The sequence below is a fragment of the Boleophthalmus pectinirostris genome, unplaced genomic scaffold, assembly GCF_026225935.1.
Source record: "Boleophthalmus pectinirostris isolate CB_2022bp ecotype Guang Dong unplaced genomic scaffold, ASM2622593v1 HiC_scaffold_9, whole genome shotgun sequence".
Lineage (NCBI taxonomy): Eukaryota > Metazoa > Chordata > Actinopteri > Gobiiformes > Gobiidae > Boleophthalmus > Boleophthalmus pectinirostris.
Window position 1 is genome coordinate 13922398 of NW_026571541.1, and position 23811 is coordinate 13946208.

The following is a 23811-nucleotide window of genomic DNA, read 5'->3' on the forward strand; positions in this document are numbered from 1 at the left end:
ACTTATTACTGGTCAGGTCTAGGTTCAGCAGAGGTGAGGTATACTTTTACACTTACTTGAATAGTAATTCATAGTGTAACAGTAATAGTCATCTATGCTTTGAAACTCTTTTTGGCCAGCCATCTTAACATGACAGACATGACTTACCTCATGGGCCAGGTCTTCTGCTTCAGGATATTCACAGCCACAGTCTGTGTACTGTCCAGGGCCTGGCACTTGGCTACATGGCCGAAGCTTCCCTCATCAAGACAGATCTGGATTAAGTTAGTATGGGTCAGTCCCTGCAGGGTGTTACTGATGGTGACCTCTGAACTATGCATTGGTGCCAAGACTTCATCAATGTCAAATCATGACATCATATGCCCTGGACTGTTAACAATCAAGTAAAAGCAGAAAAAAAAATACACATTTTAATGTGACAGTGCAATTTCTTCAGTATTTGGGGACAAGTATTGAGCTGCTTTCCACTCTGCACTCCTTCAGGAAACAAGAACATTTTGTTTCTCATAGTGATTTTCATATCAAATTTCCTCTCATTTTGGGTTCAGTTTACTTGTACAGAAGTGGGTGGCTGTTTCTTACATTAACACATTTTTGACAAAACCTGGTGGTTTAAAGTCACTAGTAACTGTTGTTCTTGGTATCTTTCTTCAGTGAGTACTGTGTATGTACCTGTTGCACTAGAGGGCTTATAGATGTCATAGGTTGACATAGTTGCCACTAGAGTAAGTAAAGGTCAAAGCCAGATTTGTACCAAAAAGTGCTTTGAGCTCTTCAAATGTGTGCGTCTCAAACCAGTGTCTCAGTGAGAATGAGCAGAGAAGAGCCCTGTCTACTGCCACTGTTTCCATCAGGCCTCAGAACTCTGCAGAAATCACAATGGCAACTATGAGGGTGAGTCATGAATTGGAATTGGTATACGCCCTAATATGTACATTTATGTTAATAGGTAGAATCTTTGGATACATAATATGTATCCAAACACACAAACACAACACAAAACATGCTACATAGGTCTCCAGAACAGTTGATAGTCAAGGTCAGTTAAATACAATCAATCAATAAACCTGCTCAGGGACTACAGGTGGAAATTAGCACTGATGCTACAACCTGATGTACAATGCATCTCTCCTGTTAAGGGTAATGGTAAAATTGTGCGCTGTCCCTGTCTCAAATGAATATAAAAAAATAAAAGAAAAAATAAAAGAAAATTTAATCACAATACCCACGAGAGAAAGTATTTTGATATCCCAATAGTAACAGTAAGCTTTTGCACCTTTTTACATCCAAATTGTATATTTGGAGAAGTTTTGAGGTTTTGAGATATTTTTTTTAAAGATATACTTATTGTGATATTTAAATTGCAAGTTTCTAGTATTTAAGGTTATTAAAACACAAATTGTCTTATCTTTCATTCATTTTAGACAGTTCATCCATTTCCAGCTTCTCTCTATAACTTGAAGTGCCCATATTATTCTATTTTCTGATACTGTTGTTTCCTTATCAAAAACATACCTGGAGTTGTGCTTTGTTTGAGAAGGTAACAACATTCTAACATGGTCTGGAGCTCACAAGTGTCAATTTTGTGTAATATAGAACCTTTAGAGAACATTCAAACCATTACATTTTAGAGAAATTGCTCAAATAGCTCAAAACAAACTTTCTTTTTTGCCTCTAACTTGTGCTTGTTTCTAACAGAAGAGGTAATTAAGTTTGCATTTCAACAGAAAGCAGTCAACCTGAATAAACCACAGTTAGCATGTTCTGTTATATCTCAAACTTCATTATATACCTGTAAAGTAGAAGGTTGCACAGTATCTAAGTGAAACTTGAGAAATCTATTAACCTGCCTGAGAAGTTGATAAGTCTCTCAAACAAATGTACTTTTCACAAGTGGCTTAGTCAGTGTAATGGATGTGCCAGTCTGCATAAATAAATACTATTACATAATTGTTTAAAACTCTTCAGCATAGGTTGGGTCATGGTGTCTCCTTTATGAGCTCTGCTTCACTGACATTCAACATTTGTATTCAAGCTCATGGAAGTGTTTACTGCAGGTTGCCACAAACTGACAGTTGTCATGGCAAATAAATCAAAGTTTGGTGATGACAAAATTTGGAGAAGTCCCAGATGACGCTCACGCCCTGTGTCACTCAGATTTATGACCCGGAGCTAATGAGGTTGTTTTTAAGTCTGAGGGATGTGTCTCCTCTCTTTTATGGCCGTGGATTATGTCCAAGTCATGATAAAGAAATGGATGTGGATACAATGTTAGATTATCTAGATTCCAGTGCATTCAAAAGGCTAAAAGGTAAACGGGTGTGTAACATGAAGTACTATGTAATTTTCCAAATAATCTGATATGTCTGTGATTTGGTTATGTTCACAATCCATTTCTGATTTTTTGTTGGGAATATTTCTACTTCAACCAAGGGCATTTACAGGCATGTTTTCGCAGTTCTGATAGATATAAAAATAATAACTGAGATAATAATTGTCGCTAGTCGTATATACATCAGTGGTTTTAGTGGGATTTGCAAAGTAAATCCAGGTCCCAACAAAACAAATGTAACAGAACTAAGCTATGTTCAGCCAAAACATAAGGTCCAGGGTATAGTGCAGTTTTGTTGTCAGTATATAAGAGAATACGTAATATAAAAAAAAAAAAATTCAATCAGACTAAACCAAAACCGAGCATGCAGTGTTCTCACTTAGTCAAGGTATGTGGGTGCTTCCCAAATCACGTGTTCCTTCCCTGACTGGACCCTTGAGGGCCATCACAGAAAGCTGCAGTAAAACGTGTTTTCTTTCACTTGTGATGCTCTACACAATTATGCAACAATAGAAATTTCCCCCATAACAACAACAGAATATCATTTGTGGAAGTTTCTTTGCTGGTATGAGACTTTTTGCAGTAAAGCACTCCTCCAATTGAACACAACTTTATACATCGTATCTCTCACTAACTTCCCAGTACGTCAGATTGGATGCGACAGTTCCAAATCTCCACAGTGAACCAGGCCTTGACTCAATCTGTACCACGAGATGTACTTCAAAATGAGTGTATCAAATTTCATCATCTCTTGTGTAAATCAATCACGGGCAGCCTGTTCAGCATTTTTCACTCATTATTTGTTACTCAAACTTTGACCAAGTGCAATAGATTCAATCAGTTATACAAATGATAATGTAAAGAGGACTCCTTTAAAGTCAGGGAGTTAGTCTGTTATACATTTCTTGGAATATTTTACTAAAACTGTTACACTGTAAATGATTATTTCTAGCATCAACTATCAAGTGGAATCCCTGTGACATTAATTACCAGGATAAGTGGCTGTCTGCTTCTGCGTTTTAACACTACATTTGCCTTATTTATTAAATGCATCATGTAAGTATAGCATGGCTGTGCACTTCCCTGCTTACAGCCTGATTGATACTACTTTGCTTGGAGAAACTGCTCACCCTAAATACCAATTGGCCCACTGCTCCTCGTGATGGCAGGTGCTTCTTCATGCAGTTCAGCATACACTGTTTTACTCGTGGTTATACATCATGACCAAAGACAAGGTTTTGACCCCAAGAAGCAAACCTCTACCCTCCCTACACCCCATTTGCCTGCTAATGTGAATGACTGCCATTAAGCATAACATTATGACCACTGAAAAAGAGGAGTGGAACACACCTATTCATCATAATACCTGCTAGTGAAGTGATATATTAGGCAGCAAGAGATGTTTATCACAGAAATGTAAAGCAGGAAAATGCCCTTAAGCCTGGCAAAAGCTACTGGATAAACAGACAAGTCAGAGCATCTCAGAATCCATGGGGTGAATAGACTAGGTAACAAGTAGTAGTGCACAGCTTGTTGTCAACTCTGATAATATAAATTAATTAGGTTTATTTGGGTTACCATGGAGATGTTATTTCTTCACCTGAAATGTTCAAATATGGCATCAATGTCTATCTCATCGGAGACAAGTGACATCTCATTGGAAATGCCACCAAACCAAGTTACAAGACATACAGTAAGAATACATATGTTTTTATTGTTTTATTTATATGCAAAGTTAATATCATACTGTTGAACATTCCAGGCATAGCAATAACCATGGAGAAAAAGAAGGTGGCAGAGCCTTCCTCAGATAAGATACATAGTTCATTTTATAAGAACTGATATTATACAAAACGACTCTTTCGAGCTTTAAGCCATGTTACAATGTTGCTACCTCTTCAAAACATACCTGTTTGAGTAATACTGTATTATTAGTCTGTCTATATCTCCAAAGCTCAAAATGATGTGCTCCACCTTGTGATTGATTACCACATGACATCACACAGTGGAACAGCATATTTCCTGTTTGAGAGAGGAACTTAGTCTAAATGTGCAGGGTTTGTGTGTTAAACATGTGTGAATGAAACACAATACAACTCCTGATTTGTTTATGATGAGGAAACAACATTATAACGGATCAGAAAATAGTGTAATATAGGCTGTTTAAAAACAGTGAATTTCACATCCCAGTGTATGAGGTTTGATTTAAGGGTTACTATGGTTGCCACCAAACATTTGAGAGGTGGTCATAAAGATATGCCTGATCTGGCCAGTGTATATAGCAGGTAAACCTCTTTCCAATTACCCAAATAGCCACTGAAGTAGCGTCCACAAGAGGGAAGTGTTTTCACATTGATCCTAACACTCATTTACCTCCGAGTCCACAGGCCGGATCTGAGGGCTTGTTTGTAAGAAGAAAAAAGGATGAGGCAAGGACTTACAAGTGAGAAACAAGGAAGAGGGGCTGTCAGGAAGGAAAGCCAAAGGAAATGAGCTGAGCTGTGTTAGTTAGCTGTCACAGCAGTGGAGGAGGTAAAAGCACAACCCTTCAGGCGTACACAGACCAACACACACACACAATGAGAAGTGTTCTGCACAAAGGTTTAGAAACTTTTACTGTGTCTTTATACAAAACACTGTCTGTACTGTCACTTCAAGTTGGAATAGTTATTTATGAGTGTCCATTTGTTCATTTAGTAATTTTGTGCTGTGGTCTTGAACTGTCACGAGGGCACTCGCGTGTGAGTGGTGCCAAATGACAGAGGAATAATAGGCATTATTTTTCTTGTAGTAGCTTATTTTTAATTATAGCTGTTATTACCTCATATTAACATTTTAATCGACGGTAAAGCAAATGTCCATTACAAAACACGTGCTTTTGGGCGTTTTGCCGCCCTTGCTGTGGGTCATCACGTTGTTTTAAGCTGTAATGACTCAAAACCATGTTCTAATGCTTCTTTATTACTCACGCCGCTACAATACGCCTGACAAACCGTTACGTATCCAAAAATGTCTGAAACCTAAAAGAACGCCTAGCTGTCACACACACACAAAATGCATGCTGAAAAGCATTCAGAAGTTTCTGAGTCAGTTCTATGGTCAGGCGTGGGGCTACCGGGCTGCCATAGCGTTCCTCTCCTTTTTGCAGGACAATCCAGGCTCCTCCCCTGCACAACGTCACTCGATCCGATCTCTCCCAAAGCGTCAGCGATAGTCTGCAACACACAGTGGTGGCAGATCTGCGGGGCGGTGCGCGTAGCCGGAGAACGCTGCTCTCCATTTGATCCGAAAACAAGGAGCTATCGGGGCACATCTGTGATCCCCACTCTTCATACAACTTTACTGCTCTTCTGGCCCAGGGGCTGTTTACGGGACGTTTGGACGTGCGTAAAGGTGCAAACCATCTTTTAGCTGCTGTGCGAAGGAGAGAAACGGCGACATTCTCTCGGAGGAACTCTGCAAGTATTGGAAACTTCCCAACCAGCATCGATCGAAGACCTCCCGCCCACTTTACCTCCACAGCAGTGGAAGGAGGCTGGAGACCGGAGTAACAAAGGCTGCATGGTTCAATAGAACTCGTCTTTGCCCCCGTCATTTTGACACACGGACTCTCAAGCTGCTTGGATTTGAATAGAGGGACTCTGAGGCTATAGTAACAGTGCAAACTCTGCACGAGGAATAGCCGCAGATCTCGAATTGATGCTTAATCACAGAAAAGCGCACCGGAGAGCACCCACTTTGGCAAAAGTCTGCTACTTCTGCTCAGCGAGTGAGCTGCACTAGTTATTTGTATTTGTGGGATTTGCACAAGTTGCATGCGCGCTTTCTGTCGCCTGTGAGCCGCTTCCATTCGCTGTCAGGTTATCAGAGACGTTCCGGATAGTTGAGGAGCCATGGCGATGTGTTTTGGCATATGGATACTGGCGTTGGCGCTGCGCCTTCAAGGTATGTTTATTATGCATTTATTTCCGAAATGTTCTTTACTATAAATAAACAAATGAGGAGCAAATGACCGGGGGACATAATGCCCACCAACGGAAGCTAAAATACTTATTTGTTGGCTGGATTGAAGTTTCTCCTGTAGCAGGCAGATGGCGATATGTGCGAACTGTGTGGAGCTGCATTCTCCAAGTTTTCCAATATCTCATTGTAATGGCAACTGTAGCTGCACAGTCGTCTTGAGTAACAATAGGAAAGCGTGCCCTAATGCTTGACCCCTTACCACTTAAATTCACAATCTAAAACGTGAGTGTTTGTATTATGTTGCATTAGGCCTGTTTTACGAGATTCTGAGGTCCAAGCTCCAGCGTGTGATGGAAGTCAAATAGACTATTGTGGACTGTGCCAGTGTGATACTAGATTAGATTTGGGTGGAGATTGATACTAACCACAGACAAACGGATAATTTGACATAGATCACACTGACACTGAGGACTGTCAATGCAGACCTGTTTATTCAGGCCATGTTTTGAAAGAAAGTGTTGGACTTAATTTCTATTGACAGCTCCCTAATTGGGAAAGGAAAAGAGCTACAAGCCATCAGTTTGTCCAGTGTATTCACTTTATCAATGTCTGCGATGTATTATGCAATAGACTTTATTCAGCTACTTTAATTTTTTTGTTTATAATTTCCCACTGGTATTTTATTTTAAGAAAGGAATGGATGAGGGTCAATAGTGGTCAAAACCTCAGCATACTTGGATTCATAAATAGCTAGTTCATTTGTAATAACACTACAGATCGTCTTATGTTGACAAATATTCCACACATGTATAGCATGTGTTTAAGACTGGTAGAATACTTTGATCAAAGGCCTCACTGATTTACACTGAGATCATCCCTCTTCTGGTGGAGAAGATAAGGATTAGTTGAGACCCTTGGGATTTCAATTGGAAAATGTTTGAAGCTGTTCACTGAAGGGAGAAGAAAATAACTTAACTATGCACCTAAAAGTCCCATCTACAATGTAAACTTTTATAAAAAAAACAAAAAAAACAAAAACAAAACAGATTCCAGTATTTAAATATCTAAACCCTAACTTACACCAATATAATGTGTAAGAATGTATCATATCATATTTGTATTTAGTTGATAGCAACACATTTCAAAGATGATAGTGTAGGAAGTAGGGTCATTCACCCTTCACTCTAAAACTGCATTCAGACCCCTATGCTGCCTATGCCTGCTACATGCCTATAATTTATACCTGTGGCACATACAAGGCACCATTGAAAAACATTGGATTTCAGATGGTGTTTGTCTCTACCCTTTTTCAAATGCAAATAAAGAATTTGGTCTTTCACCCTGAGGTCAAAGGGCGTTGCCATAAATGCCCAGGGTCTTTGAAGGCCTAATTGATATACAGCATGCTCCAGACACTATCATTACTGCAGCAACACAAACAAAAAGACCCTCCCTCACAAATGCAAGAAGCTGTAAAAACTCCACCAGCTATCCATCAGGGAAAGCCATTTGTACTTGTTGCAGTAATAAACCATTTGGAGGGCACACAAAGGGTCCACATTTACAGAAATATTGTCGGCGTTCTGCCAAATTGGTGATCAAATAAAGCAGACATTGAGAATAGTGGTTGTGTGGATGATAATAGCAGCTTTGTTTCCTATTCCATCAGAGTGGGTCTCTCCTGTATTCCAGATTGAAACCTAATTGTCTGTGAATTGAGTTAGCAACCAGGTGCCCATTTGTGGCTTGGCTCTTTGCTCGTGTCCTGTTGCTGCAGGAGTCCAAAATGACACTCTGGGAAAATCTGATTTTATAGTTTTAATTTTTCATGTTAGTTGGATTAAATATTTGAGTAAAAATGCAGACTGTTTTGTTGTAAAGGGTATGCAATGGTGTTGTCAAGACGTCAAGATGTCAACATAAACCCTTGCATTTGTGTTAGATTTGTGTGATTTAAGAGCATAAACATGGGCCCTTTATCGCTTATGTATAATGGTGTTTCTTCATCAAAAACATACCTGAAGTTGTGTTTTGTTTCACACATATTTAGGCTGAGTTTTTCTTCTAAACCTGAAAACACTGTGTTCCACCTTAAGATGCCATGTGTTAATACAAGATGTCTTCGGTGACGTACCCTCCACCAGAAAAGTTACACAATGCACCTTTCATGTCTTCAGATTGTATCTCAAAAAGAGCACAGGTGATATTCTTCGGCAAATACCGACCATTATTTTGTTATAAATAAGACAAAAAGTATGAATCTATGCATTATCAAAGCAGTATTAGTCACATCTTACATGAACTTCTCCTTAGTTTCTCTATAATAACTTTGCAGAAGTCAAAGTTGTATCAGATTTGCTGGGAGCCCCCTGCTGTTCCTCTCCGTCAGTCATCTGGTTCAATCTTTCATATGAGTTTGCTTGATTGTGTTTGTTAGTCTTTTATTTCCGATCACAGCATAATCTTAAGTTAGCCTGCTCTGCTCCTGTTTTGATCATCACCTCCCTCGAGACCTTGCTGTCTTTTGAATGACAGTTTGAACTCTTTTATGATTAATTATGAGACACAAATTTGAGGCATGAACTTGTGCCATAAAATACAATTGTCTGTGTGAGAAACGCTAACATGTGGTGCTGCTGCTGACAATGTTGTTCAGCCTTATTAGAAACATGCTGAAGTCTCTGTATGAAATGTCACCACGATTGATTGATGTATTTCTCTTAGAGGAGGTGACAAGACAAACAGTGGCTACATCCTTTTGTACATGCACTGGAATTAATAGCGATTTCATGTTGAGCTATCAAACAGGTTACAATTCCCAGATGGGTCATTGAGCAAAGGCTTCTGTCTGCTGGAAACATGTTAATTAGCATTTCAGCTAATTTTTATCTTTGCTAGAAAATGGTAATTGCTACTGCTTGGCATTTTAACTTGTCTGACACTTTAGATACGGCAAAAATGGAGAATGTCACCATGGGATTGTTGGACCTTGATGGCTTTAAATGCAAATTGCTGTGATCCTCTATTCCTTTGGGAGTGTCTCTTTTGGTCCCTGCTGAGGTGATGGATGGGGAGAGCCATCTTGCGTCCCGGGAGAGGATAGCTTGAGGCGAACTGACAGGAGATTAAGCTTTTAACTTAGCCATAGGAACTAATAGAGGCTGTTGGCCATTCAAACGTCGACTCTTTAAGTATTTGGCTAATTGTGGTCGGTGCTGGCAGCTCTTAACAAAATCCTACTGAGGCAACTGTCTCGATTTTGTGTCTCGAAATGGAGTGGCCCTTTGATTAACTTTCTGAGAAGCGTACTTAAGGATGACATTTCAAAATGATCTTGAGAAAAATATTGGAGTTTAAAGAAGTTAGTTGGCACATTTTGCAGCGTATGCACTAGTCTCTGCTCCCAGAAAAGGGCTGCATGCATATTATAGATGAATAAAACATGATGATAAGCACCAAGGCTAAATAATGAAAAGGTTGAGCTGAGATGGAGTATTATGCAAGGAGAAAGTGGCACGAATGTGTCAAAGGGGTCTCCTATTAAAGTACAGTAAATAATCAGCCATTTGCATCATGATTTGGTACACCAGACACAATACATGCCTTGCATTTCTATAAAAAAGATTTCCAACCCCACTGTACATCTCCTTGATGATGACACAGTTTTCATATATTCCCGCATGTTGATGCTATTTTGAGCAGCAGTTCAGACAGTGGAAATCTCAGGTAATGTTGGTCCTAGACTCTGGCTTCTTCAGTTACCGGATGGTAGCATTTGTCAGAACATGGTGTTCAGTGAAATATGCACCAATATTATTCTGATTGTGCACTTTTGAGGTGATTTTAATCTATAGTTACTCTCGTGTCATCACTTTCACCTCTGGCTTTCTCACAACAGTCACAGCCATAACCAATCAGGATGTAAAAGGCGTTTATCAGCACACTGCAGCTGCAATGTTATGCTTTGAAAATCCCTGAAAATTTCTCTGTTTCAACTCAAATGGCAGCATCAGCAAAGAAAGAAAATCAATGCAGGGGATCAAATCTCGCCCTTAGCATTTTTGAATTGCTTTTCTAAGTCTAGTCTTTCTGCCTCTTTAGCCCCCAGTTGTTCTGAGACTAAATGGTTAACTTTCCACTCGGATCTGCAGAATGACATTGATTGAACAAAGTCTTCCATATTTCGCTTCCCGTTTGTATAAAACCTGTATCAGCCTGGGAGATGGTCTCCTAGCAGTTCGTTCCTGAGTTTGGAGAAAAGTAAACTATTGCACATGGGGGAGGGATTTGGACAGTCTGCTCTGTATTTATGTGACAAAATCTTGCCTTGTTGGGAGCTTGTAAAATGTTTCTTCTTGTATCACCGCCAGTTCCAGCTATAGATATTACTTGCCCAATACAACTGCACTACTCAAATCATCAAACATATAATTATTGCGTATTTCTGGATATTGTTTACAAAGTAAAGAGGCTTTAAAGCAATGTGCTTACTGAATAGACACATGAAATTGTCATATTTTAGCTAGAGCAAATCAATAACAATCATGATGTTATAACAAATAATTATTCATTCCAACACATTCTAAAGTTATCATCACTTTTAATGGAGTCGACAAGTATTTTCTGGAGAAACCATAGGGGAATGCGTTTAATTATTCATTGTGTCTGGGGTTTTCAGCTGGGGCCTAACTCAGGAGCTTATTCGGGATTGAGCGAGTGGATAATTCCTGGTCTTTTCACTAAGACCGTATGCCTTTAAAAGCAGATCTGATCAGCGCCACTCCCGCCCCCATACACGAGCTGAACAAGTCAATTTACACCAGGCAGCTGCTGATGTGCCTTCCATTAAAGAGCTCGAGAGCGCTGATAACCAGTCAGTCTACAACCTGCTGACTCCACCAATAAAATGGATGGATGAGGTGTGAATGCACTGGTTTAACACACGAAAACAGAAGACTTCTTATTAGGCCTGTGCTATAAGAAACTGCCCTGACGTTGATCAATCACAATTTTTCGATTTTATTATCTTAATAGGATCAAATACAAATGGCTTTCAATATTGCTATTCAACATAAACTTTATAGACTTTTATTATTGCCATTTAACACAAAAAATAGTTACATTTATTCCTCTAAAATCTGTTCTCTGCTCAAATCACATACTTTTACTGACAAAAGATTAGACAAGAACATACATTCTTGATCAGTTCCACATCCATTCTGATCGTATCAGACTTGTTCACATATAGATTCTGTCTCAGCATTTGACCGTTTCTTCTGAAAAATTGTCTCCCAAACGGTGAGGGACCATTCCAGAGCATCCAAAAGGTAAACCCACTTCGAGCACTCTCCCCACTCAAGGAATTCAGCCTTGTATGTTTTGGCTGTAAGGAGAGGCAGACCTAAATATTTAATCTTTATGCGGATTGCGTTGTTTCTGTTAAGATCCACATCACAATAGACTTTTAAACAGTTTGATTATTCATTCACAGAAGCTCCCTCCTGCCAGGATTGAATAAAATCTTGCTGCTCTCACAGGTCAAAGGCTTAGCAGTCTTGACTTGGGTCTGGAACTGATAAACCTTGGCCTAAGCAGTCGTTGGGTTCGTCTCACCACAACATCCACCCCATGTGTAAGGTCTTTTGTTTGATAGCCTGACCACCACTGAGGTTAAGTATTTTGCCATAAGCTATTTGTCATTGCTTTTACATTTCACATAGCAGGGGTTGTCAAGCATTCATTCTTAGTATAAACTGGTCTGTGAGTTGTGTCCTTAAAATAACAACTTGTTATGTCCCCTGAAACTAACCCAGAGCACATGACACCCCTGGAAGGCCTCTTCAGGTAAACACATGTAATCAAGAACGCTTCTGCGACTCACCATAAGCTGGGTACATGTTTTTCTTTCTGTATAAACCTGTGCATGACCCGCTGGTATCTCCTCCTCTCTCTGCAGTCTCTCCCTTCCCTGTGCCTTTGAGGCCATCGTGCGCCGTGAGTCGACTTGCTCTCTGCTTTGCACAAAAGGGGGTTTGTTTCATGAAATGTTTCCCTTTTTAATGAGTGATGGTGTTCACTCATTTAATATTCCGCCGTGATATCTCTCCGGGAGCTGACTGTGCTTCAAAGCAACAGCCGTGCTTCTTGTAAAATGGAAGGCGTGCGTGTCGGAAAGGGGGGCATCCACAACATGAGTTTATTTATTCTCTCTGACATATAGTTAAGCTCCCGTGCGCTGCAGAATACCACAATAGATACTTGATGGCGTGGTCCTGTAGACTGTATCATAAGTGATAACCAGCGAGCTCTGTCTCATTCGCACCACCCTGCCATCACTTTTAAAGGTAATTGCCTGTTCCCTAGGATTTTCTCCTGCTTATATCTGAACATTTGAGCTATTTTTCCGCTCCACTTGTAACTGTAGTCGACATGATCGCTTCCCAGCATGTGCCATTACCAAGAGATTGAGGTCAACTTACACAAGGTAGAAAAATACTTACAATTTACCTGTTTCTACAGAGCTGGTGGTTAAACCTCACTACACCAAAAGATTGAAGATAAACACAGAGATGGCCTGCAGTTTTGCATTGATTTTTCTATTTTGTTAGCAGGGGCTATGCCAAACCAAGCTAATGTAGTCGGCTATCGATTCTCTCTATTCAAGCCTGGCTGATTCCCACCGTGATGCTTTGCTGTTTGCAAAAAGTCAGGTGTGACACATGCATTGTTTTATTCTATTTGCATTCGGTCTTTATAAACCAAATATAGCTAAGAATAGGACCCAAAATGGTGTGCCAAAAAGGTACTCATTGTGGAGTGAGTAATCTGTAGCATCAGGGAAAGGTGTTGTGTTTATCCCTTTATCTCGAGCTGTAGCACGCTGAGCCTGCGTCAGCACAGCACCTACTTAAACTATTGACTTGTTTGTATAAAATACTCATAGTGACCACTGTGCACTGGCTAAACTAAAGTTATCTCTGTGAGTAAATCTGCTATTGTCTGTGAAAGGTATCAGAACGAATAACACAAGAAACTGAAACTGAGTTACTCTTCAACAGTATAACACATACCAAGGTCTTCCTGTACATAAGTATCTTGAAGATATCATCATGGTAAATGAGTATTTGTTTTGTATGGTGTTTGCATCATAATTTGCAAAGTAAAACTATGTTTGGTTGTTGTTATGTTGTCATGTGACTGAGCCAACACATTACTCTGACAATAATGTTATGCCTTCATGGTTTTTGTATGTGCTACATACAGGGTGGTTATTCATTTGCAAATCTTGGTTTGTAAGTAAAGTACCTAGCTTTTATTGTGGACTTCAAAGGGTTGTTTTGAAAGCACAAACAGTGTTTAGCTTTGGGTAGGGAAAACAAAAGCATCTTTGTAAAGGTTAAGGAAAGATCGAGGTCAATGTCGACCTAAATCCCACTGCTCCGGGGGGTTGACATTTTGTCTGGGTTACATTTACAATAGTATACCCCCAGAAGGTAATGATTTCATAAATAAACTTGAGTGAGAATATGCCCACGGTGCCCACAATTTCTTCAGTGTGCTATTTGACAAGTCTTCCAACTTGACAACTGTACCAGGCATTTCCACATGGGAGCTCTCATTTTGGCAGCATGCATTTGCTTGGCTTTAGCTGCACCAATAGAATTACCCATCAGGTATCAGTGGAAGTCTTGGACGCTAGCAAAGGGCCCATGTGGGTCCATTTTGTCTTTCCCAGTAAGTGTCAATTGAGCCATAAAAAAGCCAAATGTCAGGCCAATGTAGAGGAGCAGGAGGCTTAGGTCAAGGCTTTATCCTCCTCTCTCACCACTGACATAGATATTTACATGAGGGTTAGTTATGCAGAAATAATCGCCCCCACAATGACCCTGCTCCCACTAACCACAGCCCTTCACACAGCCAGCCAACCCTGTGGCTTTATCATTGTAAACCAGTTTGTTCTCACATTTCAGCTGGTCACTTAATTCAGCTTTTGAACCCAGTCAATATGTAGAGCAGTTGTCTTTATGACTGGATATGTTCTGTGTAAATGTAGATCATTTGGAAACACATAGATACCATATTGTGTGAGGATGTCTATGGGTGGGCTATGTGACGTAAAGGTCATATATTTTTGAGAGCCGAAGGTGACTAAAGATATTTGCTGCTTCTGAGTGTTCATACATCACTACGATTGGTTAGATCCACCTGTCACTCTTCAGAACATGATGGCGGTTGATCAATAACAGGAACGTGTGGGGAAAAGTGTATGTGTTTGAGCCAATTTGATCATGTCATTAAAATGGATTGAAAAGTGCATTTAAAGAGAGTGTATGTGGAGGTGTGAGAAAAACATGTTCAAATCACATACTGCTTTTATTGATAGCAATTTTAATGTGAATTAATTTATTTTTTAATAAAAAAAAAAAAAAAACAAAAAATGTTGGACATGATCACCAGGTTATTGATGTTGTTATTTGGTGTTTTGGTTTTCAAGACGATAATCCAATCATAAATTAGATTCGTGTGTAAATTCTTGAGGTTCTGAACATTCATGTGAGACAAGGCCTATTCATATACTTGTGTCCTCAATATGGAGGTCAAGACTTTGGCAATGCAGACTTAGTTGTAATTGTAACACCATTTTAAACCAGTAATAGCACAGCCTGCATACACTCTTTTTAATACGGTACTTTGTTAGTAATATTGCAACGTGATCTATACTGTCCTTGAAAATGTCTGTGCAGAATGGCATTTTCTTTGGCACAAAACGCATTGCCTGTTGAATGGATATTTACATGGACAAGAATCCACAGGCGCTGGCTTTTGCACTGAGCCATGTTTCTGAATGGACTGCATGTTTCAACAGTGAATTGGCTTAAGTCCATGCTCTGGTGTTCTTGGCTGTGGTGCTTTTTAAGGCCACACTGGATGCTGGTGGTATAAAAAAGCAGTGCAAATAGTGTAGTTCATTCATGATTTTCCAGCTCATTAGTTGTTTTCTCTCAGTGTGGGAGGCCATTCATTCCGCCCCTAAAGATAATTCATTACTTAAACAATGGCTTAATTATATTAAAAAAATATCTATATGAGAGAATTAAAATATACTTTAAAGCTTGTGTTCTAAATCAGGTCATTAGTGAGTAATTCAATCATCTCATTCCTTTTCAAACAGATCCTCTTCCCTAAAGAGTCCAGATGAAATGAAGTGCATTTCAAAGTGCTGTCTAATAATGTAATAGAAGTCGCAAATAGATGAAACTGATTGGATTTGGCCCACATTACTGAGGACGAATTTGGTTCCTGCTGTTTAGACATTTCTGTTCTATGAAATTCCTGCCAGAGCGAGTGGCTTCCCAGTGGCCTGAGCCTGAGTCATTCAAACAACAGGGGGCTGATTCAATATGCCCTTCTATGGGATTTGAAGGGTTAATCCCGATGATTGGAATGGCGGGTTTCTGCTGGAGATTTTTAAATCTTATCTTATCTTGATGTACGTCTTTGTTATAGTCAGTTTGTTAAAGGGACGCTGCACAGTTTATTGCGTTATTATAAGGGTAAAATACTGCATTGCTGTATACCTTTATAGCCCTCCTACTGACATAAATGAGTCATAAAAGTAACTGCATAACCTATTCCATAAACCTATTCCAACAAAATCTAATTCTGTCTTCTTCAGGACTCATTTCAAGTCTAATTTTACTCCCTGTTGATTTTTTTCAGAAAGTTGATAACTTTTCTCATACTTTTAAGATTTTTATTTTTATTTTAATTAGTACAGCTGAAACTTTTAACCTGAATAGTCGCGACTTATCAACTACTAATGTTAATGGTGAGCACTTTATTAATTGTTTCATGTTTGTTTTATTTTTGACATCTGCATTAATAAATCAAACTGAAAAAATAGTAGTAGTAATAATGATAATGATACAATTTTTATCTTTTTAAAAATAACTACATAATCCCCCAGTTGTCTAGTTAGGTTCAATAGCAAAAGAAAATTCTGTTCTGTCAAATGGACCAAACTTTTAGAGTAAACATGTTTTGTCTTCACTCTTTTCCTGTAGTTGCCAAAACATGAAAAATTATTCCCAAACTCTCCTTTTATCAACCACAGTATTGCATATAACATGTTGTCCTTTAGTTGTGCAGCCATAGTTTCTCCATAGTGCCATTTCCCCTTTTGCGTCTCCAGTTTCAGTGCTTCCTTACTGGCGTGGACTGGGCTATTTGTTTTTGTATGGAGAGAGACCCGAGTGAAGTGAGGCGTGAATGAGTGTTGGATGTGCACATGCAGATGTACATGCGCAGGCCGGGGGCAGCTCCGCGTTCCCGGGACTCTGCTCCGACCCCTCCCTGTCCTGATCCTGACCCACTTTCTTTCCCCCCGCTCACTCTTTAATTGCCGCACGGCGCACTGAGGCCATCTGCTCGACCGAGGCCCGTCGCCATGGAGACGCTGGGAGGCTTTTCGGATTTGCCGCGGACTGACCAACAGGGAAAAATGGAGGTCGGGGGGATGGGGGTGAGGTTGGACACCAGGGGGGCACACACAAGTCCAACATGGGACAGTTTGGCTGAGATCCTACACCTGGATGACTCAACAGAATGTTACATTCAGGCAACACTAAAAATAGAGATTTATCCCCAGAAAAGATTACTAAACTTGCCAAGCTTGCCTTTATTGTATGGAAATAGGGAATACAATTTTGCTCAAGAGTGCATTTCTGTTCCAACTCATTTAAAAGTTAAGTTTTTTACATCTTATATACTACTACTTTTCATACAAGTGCGTAAAAAGGCAGAGGAAAATTCTCTAAAAAGTTTTTTATTGGGGCCTCAGGGGCTTTTACTGAGAAACGTAAAGTAGAATGTAATGTGTAAAGACTCAAATGTAGCTAAGAAATAGACCTTAAAAATGTCTGAAATAATGCAGAATAGAGACATTGTAGTTTTGAGTCCTTCAAAACATGGCAAGGCTATTCAAATGTACACAAATATTAAAGTTGCATCATAGCATAGTTTTTTGTTTATGAGCAAAGTGTTCAATCCTTCATCCTCGTTTTTCAAGTTTAAGTTATACGTGTAATCCTTCATAGGGTTCATAGCACAAGATAAAATATAATTCTGTCAACTGGATAAGTTTTTTGTAGCTCATCCAAGCGGCTTCTTCAGTTCCGGACAGATTGCCGGTGGACACAACCTTATATGTGCCTGAAGGGATAGTCGGTGTAGTCAGCTCCTCCCGTCACTCAAAAAGAACTTTTGTCCAGTTGATAGAATTGACATTTTTTCTTTTGCTATTTAAGTTATATTTTTTTGGAGTACTCTTACAGTGTCCAAAAGATGTGACATGTTTTGTGCCTGTAACTAGCCACCCCACCACCGTCTGTAGTTGCTGGGAACTTACTGACAATGATAAATAAATGTTTCAGTGCTATCTTATAACATTTCAGCTATGTCCTTGTACATAGCCTCCACCCTATCAAGGCAAAGTTATCATTCTTTGAAACTGACAGAAAAAGCTAGACATCTATCAGTGAAATGTAGTTACCCCGAACCTGAAATGACCCATACTTGTTACAGGGCTTTAGTAGACAATGGAGCGGTTGTGGATGTTGCCGTTGAGATGTGTCTCATGTTACAGTGTATTTAGTGTCAGTTACATCTGCCTCCTGCCATCACTCCGGCTCTAGTTCGTTAGCCTCTCAGTGTCTTTATATATCTTGATGTCTGTGCTTATTTCCTTTCCCAATAACATGGTTCATGGACGAAGCATTTGCCCCGAATTTCCAATTAACACACAGGCGGATTTCAGAGTACTGGTCTGCACCGCTACGTTTAAGCTTTTACTTTCCATTTTGCTGGATGCACTCAATGTCAAGCCCATTTGTGTGGTTTTTAAATATTTCCATTTTGCAATATGCCTTTAGCACCCATATTACACACCAAAGCTCCTAGATGCATATATCTTACCAGTAAGAATTCATATTACATTTAGCGCTTACACAAGATTCAAACAGAGTGTCAGACTGGCTAAGAAATTACCTTTTTTTATGCTTCCACGATATAAAAGAACTTATTTTCATACTGTGGGAGTACAGTTTATTTTGGGTAAATGCCAAGTGGAAGTTACAAGGAGAATGCCCACACTTGTTTAAGTAACTCTAAAGAAATGGTTGTTTCTATAGTGACCAGTAACTCTTGATGGTTGAACAAATTAAGGTAATTTATTCCAGGGCTTTGTTTTAGTTAAACAGGTTTAATGGACTCTTCCTATTGACCCCTGGCTTGTTCTGCAGTGCATGTGGACACATTTTAGATTAGCTTCTCCTGCAAAGGTCAATATTGGTCTATGTCATTTCTGAAGTGGCATTTATAGGTCAATAGCTCATTAGTAATCTGCTAAAGTTGGGGATACAATGCAGCTGCCGATGTGTAAGTGTCAGTGAGCTGGCAATATCAAGCTCCACTCTTGATTCAATATTCTTTCAGACATTTCTGCTTCTGATCACAATCATAATGTTATATTACAAGGCATTGCACAAGTTACACCCCCACTGTGTCCCTAACTAATAACACTGCAATGACACATCTGTCTTGTTTGTCTGTGTTTGAACTGAACTGGACTGTTGACAGCAGAACACGCTTCAGCATGACTGTCACTCAAACATAAGCCTTCAGACTGTTTAAGCTAAATCTAATGTAACTTAATGTTTCATTCTAGCTCCAGCCAGTGCATAATGCTATTGTTTCCAATCATGCTTATACATAAATGTTATATGTGAGTGGGCCAGTGCTGGCGGTCAGAGGTGCTGATGACGCAGCTTATAATATTAAAGTATTGGACAACTAAGAAACCTGTGTATATGTTTAGAGTAAATTGACATGCAGTGAAATATATGTTTTACTTTATTGAGTTATATATGTCACTATGAAGAATACTTCATTGGCTCTTAAAATAATACACTGCACCCAAAACTCTTCTGATTTAATTAAATTTGTCTTACCACTGTTGCTATTCAAACTTTTTTTTTGTTTCCATTGTGCTGTATTTCATTATTTCTCAAAATGCTATTGCCACACGCCGTTGGCATCTGCAGTAAATCTTTTATTAGCTCGATAATACACTGGTACTAACATTATGCACCATTATGCATGTGCTTCTACTGACGTGTGCCTGTAGTGACGCTCCTGGCAACTTGAGCCTACCTTGTATCTTTGCGACAGGCTAACAATGATGACGGAAGGCGGACGCCACTCTTATTTGCTGAAATCTTTCGACAATGTGGCGTTGTGAGTTACTTGATGGCTCTGCGCCGCTTACTTAACAAGACTGGACCTCCTACGATGGCTGTCACCATGTGCCAACAGTGATGGCGTCAGCATCTGCATAGACAGGCTCTGACAGCTTATTTTGCTCCCCCATCACACAGTAACACGGCAGCCAGTGACAGTGGGAAAGGTAGCCGTGTCAATTTAAACTCCATCGAGCACTTGATCTCTGGGCTGCCTCAAAATGTACAGTCACAGCCAAAGTTAACAAGACAATGTAGCCAGACCTGTAATTGGACTCAGCCTCTTTTCAGCTTGAGAAAGAGTGTCAGTCAGGGAAAAAGCTCTCTTGTCAAGGTCATGGTGCGGAGCTAGACGCGCCCTTGTCCGATGGTGGCTTACCCAGCTGCTGCTGCTGTGAAGTGGGCCCTGAGCCACTGCACACTGTGGGATTCACACTAGATTATGCTCTAAGATTAATCTGGCCACACAATGTGACATTGATGAAAGACTGATCTAGTCAAGTACAATCCGACTACGGCCGTTAAATACTACAGCATTATATAGTTCTGTATACATTAGTTTTGGAAGGTGTTAAAAGGTCACATGTTCACAGGACTAGTCTCAAGTCTCTATAAATATAGAGGGGGAGAATAAGAGAATATAACATTAAAATGAATTCGACCCCGTGAGTAGGTAAAGTATACCCTGGAATGGTATTGGGCTACAATCTATAGCTACAGACAAACATTAACTGTAGGTAATGCACAAAGAATATCATATATCACTAATTATTCAACTCCCAGGAACTTACATAGCCGCAATGCAGAGAATCATGTGAGATTAAGTGTGCAACATTGTGCAATAAAGGAGGTTTGCATAGACCTAGTTAGCTCAAGTGATTTTCAAAGTCCTTGTTGTGCCAAGCTTGTGATCCAATAGAGGCCACGCTGAAGAAGGATGCTAATTATCCCTCTCTCAAGTGCCCTATAGTCGCTCCAAAGTGAATTCTGATTTGTTTAACAAGAGATGCAGCCTTTTCTTTTTCTTTTCTTTGCAACTTTTATCACGCTAATCCTTTCTTGTTGGCGATCTATCTGAAGCCCACTTTCAGTTCTTTTTATGGACAAACAACAGTGGACCAAGAGAAGAGTTTTTCACTATTCAAGAGAAAGCAATCTCTCAGCACTATATATATATCCTGCTGATGCCATTTGGTCCCTAGAGAGGAAAATGCATTAAGCCACTCACTGTATTTACTTGTTGGACGGATGTGGATGCGTCAAGGCTGCCCTGAGGATGGTGATGATGGCAAATTGATCATTGGTGAATGGGTGTCATGGGAATTTTGACTTTGCCTTTCACACATTGAGCTTGGAGAATCCATCAAGCAGAAAGTCAGGGCCATTGGAGAATACAGGCACTTACAACGCATATTAAGACAAGATGTTTGTTCAGGCATCCATACTTCAGCGGTGAGCCTTGTTTGATTTGGAGGGGTAATTGACTGTTTGTTCACTCACAGGGTTGTTGTTATGATTTGCTCCCAGGCCAGGGTAAGTGGGATTATGAAGCTAAGGACTTGTCTCAATATGTATAAAGATAAATAAACCATCATGCTTTTCCTTTTTTATCACAATCAAACCCGTAATGTAAAGCACTGGTTGGAAGACAAATTATATTTAATGTGGACAGACCTGAAAAGTGGCCTTCAACATACTTGCTTATACTCACATTTATTTGCTTTTATCAATGTGTCAATTACGACAGCTGCTAATAATTTGTGAATGTATTTTGTACAGCTGACTGGGAATATGGCCAGCCCCTCTCTGTTTAAGGCAAAATGGACGCTTAGAGGACTTAAAGGAAAAAAAAAAAAGTGGATTATCCGTTTATACATGCAGGCACTTGTGCTATGTGGAAATACAACCATTTGTTTGATAGAGTAAAGGTACACGCCTATTGTGGTAGATCTTACTATGGTAATACATGTAAGGTAATCCCTTGAGCAAAGGTCTAGTTTATTTAACATTTCCACAAAGAGTGTTTTCTGAACTAAGCACAGCTAAGAGTGCACATTCTGCAAATACAGTGTGAATAATGAATGAAACCTTTTTAAAATTCTGTCTGCGATAAACAAAAAGCAGAGAGCGAGCGGCTTATGCGATGTGTGCCTTTGAGGTTTGCATTCCCACACACCTTCACAACACACACTTTTCATCTGACAAATCTGCTGTTTGAAAGGCCCATAGTCATTTATAATGGGAACTGATGGAAGCTACCTCCATGGGCTCTATCTTATAATTTGTTTTTACAAAAGTTCGTAGAAGGGCTGCAGAATCTTCCAGGCATAAAGAGAGCCTTTGTGTTGGTTTGGTTGTGTGAATCTAGACAGTTAGATTATTTTATGCTGTGGATTTGAACAGCATTTATGATAACAAGAGGATTAGAGGCTTTTCTGTTTCATGATAACACAAGATGACTTGATTCTACATAATTGCCTTTTATTCAAACCAAGAATCTAACTTGCCCCTACAGGTTTTGACTCATGAATAGAGCAAATGCCAAGTCATAGCTGAAAGGACTTTTGTAGCGGCACTGATTTGTTGTCATTCAGTAACATAGCATCCAAATCAGATATTTAAATAAATCAAATGAAATTACTGCCATCAAGACTAGAGACTTCTCTAAGTCCAACAATCCAACCATTGTCTTAAACACAAATGTTTACTATTCCATTAATTACCTTGCCTTGCCTTTGTCACCTGTGCTGTGCCAAACACAACAGAAAGTTCTGGAAAAACAACTTTAAGTTTGCAAGTGTTAAACTGTAAAGTTAAGACAACAACAACAGCTGCCTCTTAAATTGCCCCGTATACTTCAGTTTGGGAAAGCAAAGCACCTGTCGTGTACTACGTAGATGATTAATTAAGTTTAGATAATTAATTTTCCCAGCCGCCTTTGTTTTACCACCATAAAGTCCCCTTTAGGGGCATTATTAATATTTATTAGGAACTGTCAGATGGTGTCATGAATCAAGAAGGATTCAGAATTCAAGAGCCCGTTCTTGATGTCCTATAAATCCTACATGAAAGATGACTAAAAAGATCCAATTAGAAAAGTGTAACCATTTTGCGGGGCGACTTATGCTGTGATTTATTAGCACTGTTACTCCTCCTATTTCTATTCTGTGTTTTAATCTTTAGAGGAAATGAACATGTCTGAATGGGCACTAGCTATGTGACCACTGCTATGCAATACAATGGAGAGTGCATGCGCCAGCTCCCCTTTCATGCTTTGCACACAGAGCAGGAAGGTACTATGCTACTATTATCCAATCCAATTCTCCAGAGAGTGCTTGCTTGCATGTGCATAAGTATTTTTAGCCTGAGCTTCACATTGGCCTCTGCTCAGATGTGTCGGAGCAGCATCATGTTAAGGGCTCAGTCAGATGGTCCTTAACGCATTTGCCCACAGTGCTGCAGAAGGGATGTTTGTGTGAGAGAGCTGCAGGCAGAGGGGGGTAGGGTCACGTGCCGACCTCATTGTGAGCACGAGAAAGTGAACTGTGTAGAACTAGTGAGTCTGCTGCTTCTAGTCTAAGAGGAAAACGGGATTGGTTTACTATAGGCACAAACATATTGGGTTTTAGCACTGTTTGATCCAGTGACAGCGTTAAGGGCATTATTACCAATTTTACAGTTCTCAAATATTTATTAAACAGTTGTTACTTATGCAAGTGACATAACCTGAATAAACAAGAGCAAGACTAAAGAATAAATATTTATTCCTTTGACAATTTCTTTGACTCTTTCTGACCTGACTAACTGTTCAAAATGTGAAATATTTTGAATGGTTTTCACAGATCAAAATATGTTTTGTTTCTTGATGTCAAACAAAATCATTATCGAAATTAAACCCACATAATTGCCTTTGCCACAAATTTAAAAATACCATGTTATGATTTTATCTTGGTGTACAGATGCAATCGTACTCCTCTTGTTGATACCTAGGGCTATGAAAATTAATCAGAAAACTAGACTAGTTGAATACTAAAATAATTGTTATCTGTAGCCCTTATGCTACCCTGGCCATTTATCTAGGCTTTGGACTGGCACAAAGCAAGGCAGGCTTTTCAGCTCTTTTCGCATTGTATACTAACAATCCAGCCAACGGTGTGTAAAACGTTAATGGTACATGGAAATGGATCATCATGTCCTGTTTTCTGGGATAATAGTGCGTAA

General features: G+C 39.5%; 1 protein-coding gene across 1 annotated transcript in view; it reads left to right on the forward strand.

Annotated features, from left to right (window-relative positions):
* The first annotated feature begins 5571 nt into the window (after positions 1-5571).
* The window catches only part of nectin1b (nectin cell adhesion molecule 1b), a 97063-nt gene continuing 78823 nt past the window's right edge, over positions 5572-23811 (forward strand). Inside the window, exon 1 of the mRNA XM_020928568.2 lies at positions 5572-6277. Coding sequence (XP_020784227.1) covers positions 6226-6277 — 52 coding nt within the window. The 5' untranslated portion in view covers positions 5572-6225. The remainder of the gene's footprint in view (positions 6278-23811) is intronic.